The sequence below is a fragment of the Anolis carolinensis genome, chromosome 2 (genome assembly GCF_035594765.1).
Source record: "Anolis carolinensis isolate JA03-04 chromosome 2, rAnoCar3.1.pri, whole genome shotgun sequence".
NCBI classification, from domain to species: Eukaryota; Metazoa; Chordata; class Lepidosauria; order Squamata; family Dactyloidae; genus Anolis; species Anolis carolinensis.
This window is the reverse complement of record NC_085842.1, coordinates 127,235,208-127,248,401: the sequence shown is the minus strand read 5'-3', so window position 1 is coordinate 127,248,401 and position 13,194 is coordinate 127,235,208. Positions and strand designations below refer to the sequence as shown.

Sequence of the window (13,194 nt, the reverse complement as noted above, 5' to 3'; positions counted from 1 at the left end):
CCAAGAGGACCTCTGTCTTGTCTGGATTCAGTTTCAATCTGTTCGCCCTAATCCAGTCCGACACAGCGGCCAGACACCGGTTTAGGATCTGAACAGCCTCCTTAGTGACAGGTGGGAAGGAATGACAGAGCTGGACATCATCTGCGTATAGATGACACCGCACTCCGAAACTCTGGATGATCTCCCCCAGTGGCTTTATGTAGATGTTAAACAGCATGGGGGACAGTACTGACCCCTGCGGGACCCCACAAGACAAAGGTTGTGGGGCCGAGCAGGTGTCCCCCAATGACACCATCTGGGAACGCCCCTCCAGGAAGGACTGGAGCCACTGCAAGACAGTGCCTCCGAGCCCCATCCCGGTGAGGCGTCCCAGAAGGATACCGTGACCGTTGGTATCAAAGGCCGCTGAGAGGTCCAGCAGAACCAGCAGGGACACATTCCCGCTGTCCAGTTCCCGGCATAGATCATTGACTAAGGTGACCAAGGCTGTCTCGGTACCATGCCCCGGCCTGAAGCCAGACTGTGCCAGATCTAGAAAATCAGTGTCATCCAAGAATGCCTGGAGTTGTGCGGCCACCACATGTTCCACAACCTTGCCCAAAAAGGGGAAATTAGAAATAGGCTGAAAGTTCTCCAATTGAGTGTGGTCCAGTGATGGCTTCTTCAACAGGGGCAGGATATAACAAACCTCTGACACCTCGAAACAGCTCTGCCGGACAGTTCTTTGCAGATGCAATATTAGCTGCAAAGAAAATGTTCTTTGCAGTATCTATTGCTGCGGCATATGCCCTAAGATAGGAGCATAGCCGTGTTCGGTTTGACTCGTTCGGCTTTGAACGCCGCATGCCCTCTAGTCCCCTCTTCTTTCACTTCATCGCTGCCAGCTCCTCAGTGAACCAAGGAGATGGTTTAGCTTGGGTACTTGAGAGGGGACATTCCAGAGCGATCGTGTCTACTGCCCTGGCCACCTCCTTGTTCCAGAGAGCGACTAGAGCATTTACAGGGTCACCAGCCGAGGTGGCGGGAAACTCCCCAAGAACCGTCAGGAATCCATCTGGATCCATAAGTCTCCTGGGGCAGACCATTTTAATCAGTCCTCCACCCCTGCGGAGGTTGGGGGGCGCAGTGAGCCTAAACCTGATCGGGTGATAGTCGGTCCATGGCAACGGAGCGATGGTAAGCTCCTCCACACTGCCAACTTCCTCTCATCCCTGGCAGAAAACCAAGACAAGTGTGTGCCCGGCTCTGTGGGTAGGGCCAGATACTAATTGGGACAGCCCCATGGTTGCCATGGTGGCCCTGAAGTCCTGAGCCGCCCCGGAAAGAGTGGTCTTGGCATGGACATTGAAGTCCCCCAGCACGATAAGCTGTTGAGACTCCACTGCCAGGCCTGAGACCACCCCTGCTAGCTCAGGCAGGGGTGTGGTCAGTACACTAGCAGAATCCCTAAACTATCCTGGCCCCCTACCCTCAGATGAACACATTCAAATGAGGTTGACTTCAGGATGGGGCACCTGATCAAGGGGATGGACTCCTTATAGACCACTGCGACCCCTCCTCCCGGTCCTCCAGATCTTGGTTGGTGCTGCACGGTATAGCCTGGTGGACAAAGCTGGGTGAGATTGGCACCCCAATTGGAGTTGGATAAGTGACTTGCTTTTGATGGGGCACCCCTAGATCCATTTCTGCCATTAATGATTTAAATGGACACCATGGCTCAGGGTACTTGATTCAAGCTTTGACTGTCATCTAGTTCTGTTATTTTTTTCTGATGACAATAACCAAGCTAAAATAATTTCTCTATTGATATCTTCCCAATTGTATTACTGTAATACACTTTGATATTTGCTGGAACATCACTTAGAAACCATATAAAAGTGGCTACCAGTCTAAATTCAGAATGTTAGCAATAACATTCAAAACTTTAAACTAAAATTATTTCTGGGTGTTTCATATTGCTTCTGTTGGTTAAAATGAATTTACTGAGTGCTGCTTTGTGAACACGTGATGCATCTATATAGCTATTTATTTGAATGTTTATATCTTCATCAATCTCAGAATCTGAAATAATATCTCTGAATGAGATTGCAGATTAATCTATCTCCCCTTTTTGAGTAAAAATAATGAGTTTTTCAACACTTTCAAAATCAATGAATTCATCATGGAAGAAATATTTTAAACAAAGGTGTTTATGATGTCTTGCCATTGACAACAATAACACCCTTCTAGGGGCAGTTTTCATGTAATTGGCTAGTGGAAAATCTGTTTTGCATCATTTCCTTCATTCTCTGTTGGACTTTATTTTGCTGGAGGACTATCATAGAAGATTTCAGCTCAGGATTAGAACATTGTGTGAATGACGTGCTTGTATCATTTAGCTATACATTTAAAAAGTCAAAAGAAAGTAATAAAGAGAAAAAAGTTTCATTCCCTATTAGGTTGTTAATTCAGACAGTTCTTCTGCTCCCTGAAAATAGTCCACCATGCACAATCTGGATTTCCAGCTTTGTGTGGAATACAATAGCTGCATGTAACTGATTACAGTCCCAGCCATTCTAGAGATGATCCTTGCCAGTATGAAAAGTTTGGAGGAACAACATTATGCCTCTCCATCTGCCTTTTGCCTGTTCTGTTTCAGAAGGCTTGAAGAGGGCTGCTTTCTTCCTTACTGGGACCATCTTCTGTCAACATCCACATCTGCTTTTCTTCATGGGCTGTTTCTATTCATTAATTCATAATCATGCAGTCACTGGGGAGTACACCTCATGAAATCCTTCTTACATTATTATGCATAAAAGTACTCTTGTTACATTGGCAGGCTATCCTGCCATCTAGGTGTGTGTAAAGTCAAAGACATCAACAGGGTAATTGCCTGCATGAACTAGAGGTGGAAACTGAAAAGAGCAAAGCATTCTTCAGATGCAGAAGGGCGAGATTGCTAGTAGATAATAGGAGAGGAAAACACATATGGGAACAATTTCACAGAGTTCAGTTTTTAAGTGACTGAAATAGGCAAGGTTAGAATTTGTCCTGGAAAATTACAGTTTATTAAAGGAAAATAGAGAAGAACACTAAAGAAGACAGAATTGAGTATATTCTCTATTTGCAGTGTGACTTTCTCTCATTTTTCTCTACTGACTCAATTTGTTTTGCAGTCTGATATTTAAATATATATATATACTCTTCCTTATTAAATAAATGTTACTTTCTCATATTATTTCATGTGAAAACATTCCATTAAATACAATTGTCCAAAAACAGTCAGAGTGACAAAATGTATGTGGATTGCGTACATGTATTTGCTTGAGAGTTACTTGCAGTGTTTCTGGGCTTGTTGATTTTGTGTACAGTTGTGATCATGCTGCAGATGATAAGTGAAAAGAAAATGATAAAAAGTAGAATAACAGGAAAATAACAAGAAAAATTGTGAATAAAATTCAGAACCACATTTCCAGGAAATTGTGCAGTAATGCTATTTTCTTTTCTTTTTTTACAGCACTCTGATTCGAATTGCAATCTGAAGAAACGAATGAATTCCATGACATCTCAAACAGATCAGTCCCCTGAAACAAGTATATTGTCTAATAGCGCATCTCAAGGTCAACAAATATCTGCTCCTTCACCACCTTCACCACCTCCTCCACCACCAGAAATTGGAGGCACAAGTAAAATAGACCAGTACTCTAGGATTCTTTTTCCTGTGGCATTTGCAGGATTCAACCTAGTATACTGGGTGGTTTACCTTTCGAAAGACACTATGGAAGTGAGTAGTAATATTTTATAGCATGGTGACATGTGAGGGTGTTTCCAGATGGACAGCTCTTATCATTCCTGGTCAGAAGGCCTTGTATAATTATTCCATCTTTCTGAGAGAGGAAAGCAGATAGAAGAGTTGATGGGAAGATACAAGTGGATTGCAAATGAAAGCTGACATAATCAGAAGGCTTTCTCCCCATATAATTCTGTGTCTGTATCACAGTGAATAGACAATCAAATCCTTGTCTGGAAGCATCCTCTATTTGCTTGATATGAAATATATTTTTCTGATACATCAAATGTTGAGAATCATTTTAATGAAATTTTACAGTTGATGTCAACAAGCAAACTTTTGTGACTAGAAAGGATTTTCTGTTCATTTTTGGAAACCCAATCATGAAAAGTTATCTGTGCATGGACTTGCCTCTTGTATTGAAATGATTTGAAAATGGGTTCATGCAAAGGCAGGGAGATAAATAGGGACAGTAAATAAATACAATAAATACAATAAATTGTTCCTGGTATGAACTTCCGCAAGTTTATCTCCTCCCATTCCAGCAGGCCCCCATGCCCATTCTTTGATTGTCCAGGGATACTGTTTGTTGTGCATGGCTATCTCCATGGCAGGGTTTATGGCAAAGAGATGGAATACTCTTCTTCCATTTAGCTTTTGCATGTGAATTTACTTTAAGATCCAATTCAGCATGTTTAGGATCAGGATGCAGAGAAGTTAAATGGAAATATACTACCAGCTGAGTATACTTCTAACCAAGAAGTTGAATGGATGGGGCAGTATTTTGTCATGAACTCTAAGAAGGAGTTCACTATGATATGTTGATGGGGACACTTAAAGTTATCTTATTTATACTAAGCTGGATTTCTGGCCCTGCTCTCTGCCCTGTCTGTCAACTCTGACCCACCATCAGCTCTAATTCTAGGATTTCAAATCCTGGTTTCTAGCCTTATATGGAAATTATTGTTGTTCCGAGTCTCTCATCCGAATACTAACTCTGCTTAGCTTCCAAGGTCAAACACAATGAGGTATGTTCAGGCCAATTTAGTGTTTCTGGTATAATCCTAACCCCATATTTGGCAATACCAGTGTTTCAGAAAATTCAGTTATATTTTTGAGCATATTCTTATTCTACTATTCTTGATTTTGCTGTATCTCAAATCATGTGGATCAGGAAAATCTGTCAATGAAAGATTGTTCTTATGTAGTTGGCTGAATTGGAATGTACATTTTAAATCTGAAAACCTCCTTTCAGTGGACAGCATCCAAAAAGGCACATTTGATGACAGAATGAATTGAGAGGAGGAGATTACAATGACTCCAACCCTCATAAATATAAAAAAGTTGAGAAACCCTCATGAACACATTTCCGAGTTATACCAAAAGCTGCAGCGGGAAGGGAGAGGAGAAAAAAATCCATTGCATTGGTACTAAAGCATCTCTATAATTTTGAATTTAGGCTAGAGGGGTCATTTATTTTAAATCTGTATATGAGGCTTTGGTGGGGTCTGCCACCAAACAGAAAGACTGATTTCTGAAAAATGGAATATTATCATAATGATATAGTGGTAGATGGGGTCCCCCGATACAGTAATAAGAGTTGCATACTAAGAATCCCAAGTAATCTGGTGTAATTTAAATGAGCATTGGGACAAGTTCAAGATTGGATGTCTGCTGTGCAACTTTACATGGTCATATTTGAACCAGAGTACTTTCTGCCAGCCATGTGATCAGTCCTGGAAAATGTGAGTTTGTTACTAAAAAAGCTGACAGATGTTTAATTAAAGAAGCATGCATGGGGAGATTTATACATTGCAAAATCAAAATATTAAAACAATTGTTGTAAGAGGATGGAAATCCTTTTCCACATAAGATCAGTATGTAATTAATTTGGACGGAATATATCAGTGTGTGGCCTCGCTGTCATGCGTACATAAAATTGGATTGATGCCACATATTTTATAGTTTATCTAACACAAACACACTCCTCTCATAATCGCAGTAAGATTTACCACTTTGCAAATTAGCATAGACAGCCAGGATACAGACAGAGATAGATGAAGAAAGGATTTCCCCCTTCATTTCCTTTCTTTTAAAGAAATTGCATCTGTGAATGCAGAATTAAGGACAAAAGAATGCAAAATTTGGAAGCATAACCAAAAGGATCTCCTTCATCAATTAGATTTTCTACCATGAATTGTATATTCTGTCTCTTTGTGTATGTGTCTGTAGGTAGGTAGAAAGATAAATGAATGGGATTAACAAACAGAAGTAAATATACATATTACGAGCAAGAAAGTGTTTCTGGTTTCTTCAATTGCCAAGGATGAAACTGAGCTGTATAGTACAAAGCTGTTTAGAGCAGGATTTTATCAGCTTTCTTAATGGATGATATTTTCCTCTACACTGAGGCCATGTGATGTTAGAATTTTAGTCTATAAATCCAGCATAATGCTGCAGTGTAATGTAAGAATATGATGGCAAAATTAATCAAGAATCAAACCCAAAAAGCAAGTAGAAAGGTGTCAAAAACATTCTTTAGTTTGTACAGGTTAATCAGGATAATATACATTTGATTTATAGGTAGGAGATAAAAACATATGTTTAATTTCCCTAATACAAGTAGTAGAACTTAAATGTTCTCGATTTTAGATGAATCCGATCTTTTTACTGTCTTGATCTTTTGTAAGTTTATTAAAATATTTAAACATGTCCTATATCAAAAGATAACAGAGCAGCTTACAAAAACAATATGACATATGAAACAGTTTAACAATTAAATACTAACAATTTGAGTAAGACAAAACATAATATTATAATAACAGACACACAAACTGAGTAAGCTTCCAAGATGTTTTTGTGTCCATCCATCACTATTGGCCACTTGTATGAAGAATTCTGGATTACTATTTAGGATTTCAGAATTCCAGATAAAGAATGCTCGACTTTTATTGAATTGGTAATAACCGATCCTGTACAACACTCATTATACTTTTAGGTTCCTGATAATGGTTCCTTATTTTATCAATTTTTGTGCTTTTATGACTGCCTGGGGTATTTTCCAACTGGTGAATATATAAATAAAATGAATAAATATTAAATTAATTAAATTACATTCAGTAAAGAAAATTTTAAGAGTAGGCATGAAAGGGATTAATGAATTCTGATTTCATCACTTGCAGTATGGTCACTTCCATAGTGGTTCTTAACCTTTGGTCCTCCAGGTGTTTTGGACCTCAATCCCAGAAATCTTGAATAGTTTAACAGCTATTAGGAATTGTGGGAGCTCAAAACACCTGAAGGACCAAAGGTTGGAAACCATTCTGAATGTTTGTAATTTTTATTTAATTGGAATATATTGTTGCTACCTTTTTGGTTTTAAAAGGGTAAAGTTGGCAATAAAACTATTTATTTATTTGTTTGTTTGTTTGTTTGCTTGATTCATTTTTACTCTGCTTTTTCCGCAATATAGGACTCAAGGTGACTAACAATAAATATAAAACAATGTTAATTAAAACAATTATAATACATTAAAGTATAAATACTGTATAGACATTATAAAACAAAGTTTTTTATGTTATTAAAACTATTAAACATTAAAATATTTAAATGTGCTGAAACTTTATACCAATTTTACAATCCCAATCCCACTTTCTTTAAAAGTCTCCTCCTTATCAGTTTATATGTTTAAAATTAACATTGCATCACTTTTAATGCTAATTCCTTTCAAATAATCAGTATGAGGGACTATAAGTCCTTATCAAGCTGCATTTCTATTGCTGGAGAGGGAAATGTCTATAAAAGAATGAGTCAAAGAAAGGGAGAGAGACTGCCATGCACATTTGTTATTGGACATTATTGAGTCAAGCCAGCTATGATTTCCACATACAATGTGTTGCTGATTTAGTCTTTCTGAGACAAATGAAAATCAATAGTAGCTGTCTTGCTGATTGACTGCCCTTTAGGGAGTACTTTACTGAATTTTCTTTTGAATCTTTTCTTTCAGTTTTTTGAACCTACGGCAATGCATATTCGAAATGACCATCAAGCCTACTGATAAGTACCAACTCAGGTGTGACACAGAACTGAAAGATTTACTGGACTAAGTGGCTAGGACAAAGGACAATTGTGACATTCTAGTCACTCTGAATATAAAATACTCCAGATTTTGAAGATGTTACCTGAGGACATGAAAGTTGACACATGAATGGCACAATCCCTGAAAGATATGCACCTGTGGAAGGTGATTGCTAGAGCACGTTCTTCTGTTGATTCACTTCTTGTTCTGGCCATGTTGCTAAATAGCTCAGGGCTAAGGCTTCAGTTTAAATGTTCAATTTTTAAAATGGCAAAAATGTCCCCTAAAACGCGATTTCCTATGTCAAGTACGAATTCAGATTGCACAGTTTTGTGGCACAAATATTCTACACCAGCATTACATGGCTAGCATAGATGTATTTTAAAACCGATATGCAACTTGATCCTATGAATTCTTACTCAGATGCAAATTTAGTGAATTCATTGGGCTTATTCCTCTGTATGGGTCCATAGCCTTGGTCCAATTAACCTAGGTAAGACAAAATCAGTTTTTACTAGAGTGAGTGTTATGTTTAAATAGTTCAGGGACCAATGCACTTTGCGATGAAGCCTTTATCCATTGAAACAGAATATTCATAACCCTTTAACATTTTATCCACCTCAAGCTTACTTACAATGAAGGTGGCAAAAGAGTGGCCTTGCCCTGCCTTTATTTAATGTGAAACTGGGAATCTCCTTCTTACTGGTGGATTAACAATGCGGTCTTGTGCATGCCTACTCAGAAGTAAGTTCTGCTGTTCTTGGCAGGGCTCTTACTCCATGGTAAGTATGTATAGAATTGCATCCTGAACAGAGAAACTGTTTAAGGCACTATGCATGGATCGTGGCCATGTGCATGGAGCTCCTGTAACTGTGGATACTGTAATGCTTATTCTAATGTAAAAGTGACACTAATGAAAATATATTTCTAAAGGAGGATTCACTTTGCCTACACCATGAACATCTGGGGTCACCTCCAAATCCTTTTTAATGGGTTTTGTTATTATCACTAAAACAATGTTTTTGAATAGTGCATCACAAGTTATTTGGTGTTGAGCACAGGGATTTTTTCCTCAATGTTTCATGGCCTAGGACCATATTTCTGCTCATTGGCTGCAATTAATTTTTTCCTTTGGAAATGTGTCGGGGACTTTCAATCAATTTCTCAGAAACCATGAGTAGCACTGTTTTAGAGGAAGATTACTCCCCTAAAAGTAATACTTCTCTAGGGGAAAGAGGAAACTCCACAACAAATATTTGGGTAGATTTTTTTGTTTTAAATAATTGTAATTTTAATTTATTTTTATATTACTGTAGTTAGAGTATCTGCAGTATCTGTGGGAAAGTTCACAAAAGCAGAGGTGGCTTGTCAAATATCCTGACCCCCAATTCTTCAGGTCTTTGAAAACCAACCCTTTGAATTGGACAGAGAAATAAATAAGAAGCCATTGTGTTTAAGGCAAGGAAAGAGTAATATAATCAAAAAAGTGTAGGGCAGAGAGCAATCTAGCCACTGCATATTGTGTTTACAAACACTCTTCAGTTCCATACTACAAAAAATGACACAATGGTAGACTTAAATAGGATGGTGGCTAGTTCTGCTTTCTTCATGAAATGGGTAGAGCTAGTGTACAGGCCAGAGCAGGGCAAAAGTCCTGTGCTGAAAGCAGCCATCTGCTCTTCAACATGTTGAATTAATGTATCTCAACTGCCATTTCTTTTTAACAAACCAATTTGTAATCCACGATATGAAGTTGGTTCATTTAAAATAAACTATAGTTATGATTATGGTGATAAAGCAGAGCATACGTAAGTGTAAACTTCCAGTTCTTTCCACATGTTTGCACCGGAGGAGTCATTGGGGAGGACATACCAAGCCTGTCAGAAGGAGAGGCTAGGCTCATTCTTGTAATGCTAAATCATTTTAGCATAGCATCTGAAACACTTTTTTAAAATGAAAAAATACTGGGCATTGCAATCTAGCATATGCAAATTGCATGAGAGAAGTTAAAAGATTAACTGTTGGCACTCTTTGCTGGGTTGCTCTTTCATTTCTCATGTATCTTTATAGAACAGGTATGAGATACTGTCTGCCAATCCAGCAGCTTTTTCATTTCAGCTCTTCTGGAGGCATCTAGCTCTCTTGTACCCTTTTATGGCGCATACTTTTTTACTGTAATTCTTTTTAATGATCTTAGAATATCTGGGCATGAATGTAATGAGACTGCACTTTGTTCCTCAACCCATTTTCATTCCAGTGAATGTGAGGTTGGAAGTCAGTAATGTAAAAGAACAGGCAAAGGACCGTGTATTCCACTCAAAACACTGTGTAGCTTTAGGTTCCTTATTACATTGCAGTAAGAACCTGTAATGATATTCACAGCCTTTGTTCACAGCACAGCTGCAAAGGGTTTGAGGGTCTCTCTTATGCATTTGGGTTTCTGAAAAATGAGGTATTTCATGCATCACCCTGTGAGGAGGTATGCATGTTGCACTATTGTACCTTGTAGGGGAAGCTGGGGGTGGGGTGGGGAGGGGAGGCTGGAATAACCTCTTATATTTTTATGTTATTCCTTTAGAAATCATTCACTTCAAACAAGGAGTCAGATGAATGTTTGGCTCCTTGTGCAATTACATTTTGTCTTTAAATATAAATGTATATTTTATATGTACACTTGTAAATATGTAAACTTAGTTTTAACATCACTTGATATAGCAATAATATACAGCTATGAAAGTACTGAATTTGGAAAGAAGCCCCTGATGTATGAGGTTGAATGTATTTAAACTATTTATTTCTGTATTATTTTGTTAAACTAATAACAATGTAGAGGAAGAACATAAAATGCAACAGTACTATAAGGTTGAATAGAAATATGTTAAATCTGGTTTTGAATGTACTCTTAAAATATAAAGTTAGATCTCTCCACCTTTTATGGACAAGCCTGTATTCCAGCATTATAGTGGGTCTGCTTCACCATGTAACAGTGATGGTCTACATCTAAGATACATTTTACACATAGCATTATTTAATGGCTCATGCACCGTTGACTTTGAGATGACTGGAAGTTTTACTGATGACTCAGTTTCTGCATGGATGCCTTGGATCTTCTCATATAAGTAATAGAAATAATTTTAATGAGATATTTGTTTTTTACAGTAGTAAAGCAATACTTATTTTATTGAATGCTATGTAGAAATATATCATGGCCATGCAACTACTTTGTAATAATCTCGCTGCCTATATAATAATAAATCTGCTGACTTTTATGTGAAACATAACATCACTGATGAATATTCAACTTGGAGATATAAGCAAAGCAGTGAATTAAAAACAGCTGTTCTAGGAAGGTTTTTTTTGTTACTCTTCATGATTAATGCAAACGTCTTAGACTAAATTCATGGTCCAAGTGTAGAACAAAAAAAGGATAAGGCATGCTACAGTATATAGATGCAAATCTTAGGTTGAACAACATACATATAAAATGTTTTGTGTAAAATGCTAAAAGATAATGCCGTTATGGTGCACTTTTTAACAAAAAGTCTGTAGATATTGAGAAACTGATACAAACATCTTTTTTCAAAAGGTAAAATTTTCTGGAATTAACTATGCAGAATTGGAATATACTGGAAATAGATGGATCCATTTATCTCTTATCAGCATAGTTCATTGAGGATACTTAATAACTACTTGTAAATTGTGAATAATTTCAATTTGTTTCCATAGGTCTTTGCAGTGAAGGTTTCTGGCTATTTATATCCAGTGAGATTATGCCAGAATTTGTGACATTACATACACTTCTCAATAATGATATTATCTGACTAGTTCACCAAATATGAAATAGTAAACTATAATGACATAAACAAACAACAGCATTCATAAAATAAAAATTATTAAAATAGTGAAAAGAAATCCACTTGTTCAAAAGGACAGAGAGATTTTAAAAGGTTGCCTGACACTCAAATCTTTACAATGAAGGTAGCAGAGCAGCATCTGCAAGAGTAGCATCACCTTAACTGTCCCATTTCCTTTCACTCATCAGAGCACATGGAGGTGGGCACCTGAAGATGGTCTTGGGGTCTAGGTAGGTGTAACAGGGAGGATGCAACAAGACAAATAGAGAATGTTGGATTAACAACGGATCTGAACTGAACTGAACTATCTCATTTCTTTGTGATGTGTGCGTTGTGGTTGATGAGGCGGTTAGTTGCCAGTGAGTCATAAAGTTGGCTACAAAAGAGTTAGGGGCTCCACTGTATATTGTGTAGGATTAAGAAAGATATGTTTCTAATATTTATTGATTTGATTACAGTACGCCCCCTGTACAAAACTGCAGATAATACCAAACCCCATTGAAATGCAGGACTCTGACAGAAGAATACAAGAAGTTTTTATATTCTGCCTTTCTCACAAAGTGAAACTCAAAGCATCTTACAGGATAATACATACATACATACATCTCCATATATATCAGAAAAAGAAACCCTCCCATGCAATTATTTATTTAAAACAGTTTAAAACACTTTTTTAAAAAGCAAAAAGTTAAAACGGCAGCACATATCACTGAAAAAACATCTGCCATAGTTAAGAGCCCAAGAGAGCATAATTAAAACATTTTTAACCTTTTATTTATTTCATGTCAAAAGCATTGCATAACAAATACATTTTAAAATGATGAAAAGGAAATCACAAGCAACTAAATAGTTTTAGACCAAAAGCGGGCAACAGCAACTGCATTGTCCGTAGCTTTAAACAACAACTCCTCCATACATGAGGCAGGACATTGTGGGCAAGCATACATATGCGGAGTTGTTTGTTGCTCCACAGTCACACAAGGTGGAGGATTCCTCCAGGTAGTACCACCTTGCCAGGTTGTCTTTAGATCTGCCCACCACTTCTGAATCTGTTCAGGGACTTCCAAGTTGCCCATTCTTGGTTTGCCCCTGGAGGAAGACTCATGGGGGGCCATCCAGTTAGAATTGCCAGGTTTAGCTGCCCAGAGGGACACCCTTGCTGTTGCTGGGGAGACATCAAGAGGAGTGGTGGTTCTCATGAAGCCCTTCTTTGATTTGAGTCTGGTGGGAGGAGGCTGATAGTCATGCAGTGGATGGCTTTCACAATGCTCGACCTTATTTCTCTCGCAGTTAGCAGCAACTTCCTGTCGCATGTCAGGAGGGGCAATGCCAGCTAACTTGTAGAGTTTATCAATAGGTGTAGGTTTAAGGCATCCTGTGATTATTCTGCATGTTTCGTTTAGTGCTATGTCCACCTGCTTCGCAGGGGCAAACTTTTGCCAGACAGGACAGGCGTACTCAGCAGGTGAGGGCTGATGTTCTTATAACTTGTG

The 13,194-nt window shown here is 38.1% G+C and overlaps 1 protein-coding gene across 1 annotated transcript in view; it reads left to right on the top strand.

Moving 5' to 3' along the window:
- Positions 1-11,200, top strand: part of gabra6 (gamma-aminobutyric acid type A receptor subunit alpha6) — a 50,269-nt gene extending 39,069 nt beyond the window's left edge. The window contains exons 9-10 of the mRNA XM_008113081.3: positions 3,497-3,763; positions 7,776-11,200. Of these exons, the coding sequence (XP_008111288.1) occupies positions 3,497-3,763; positions 7,776-7,826 (318 nt within the window). The 3' untranslated portion in view covers positions 7,827-11,200. The remainder of the gene's footprint in view (positions 1-3,496; positions 3,764-7,775) is intronic.
- Positions 11,201-13,194: the final 1,994 nt, after the last annotated feature.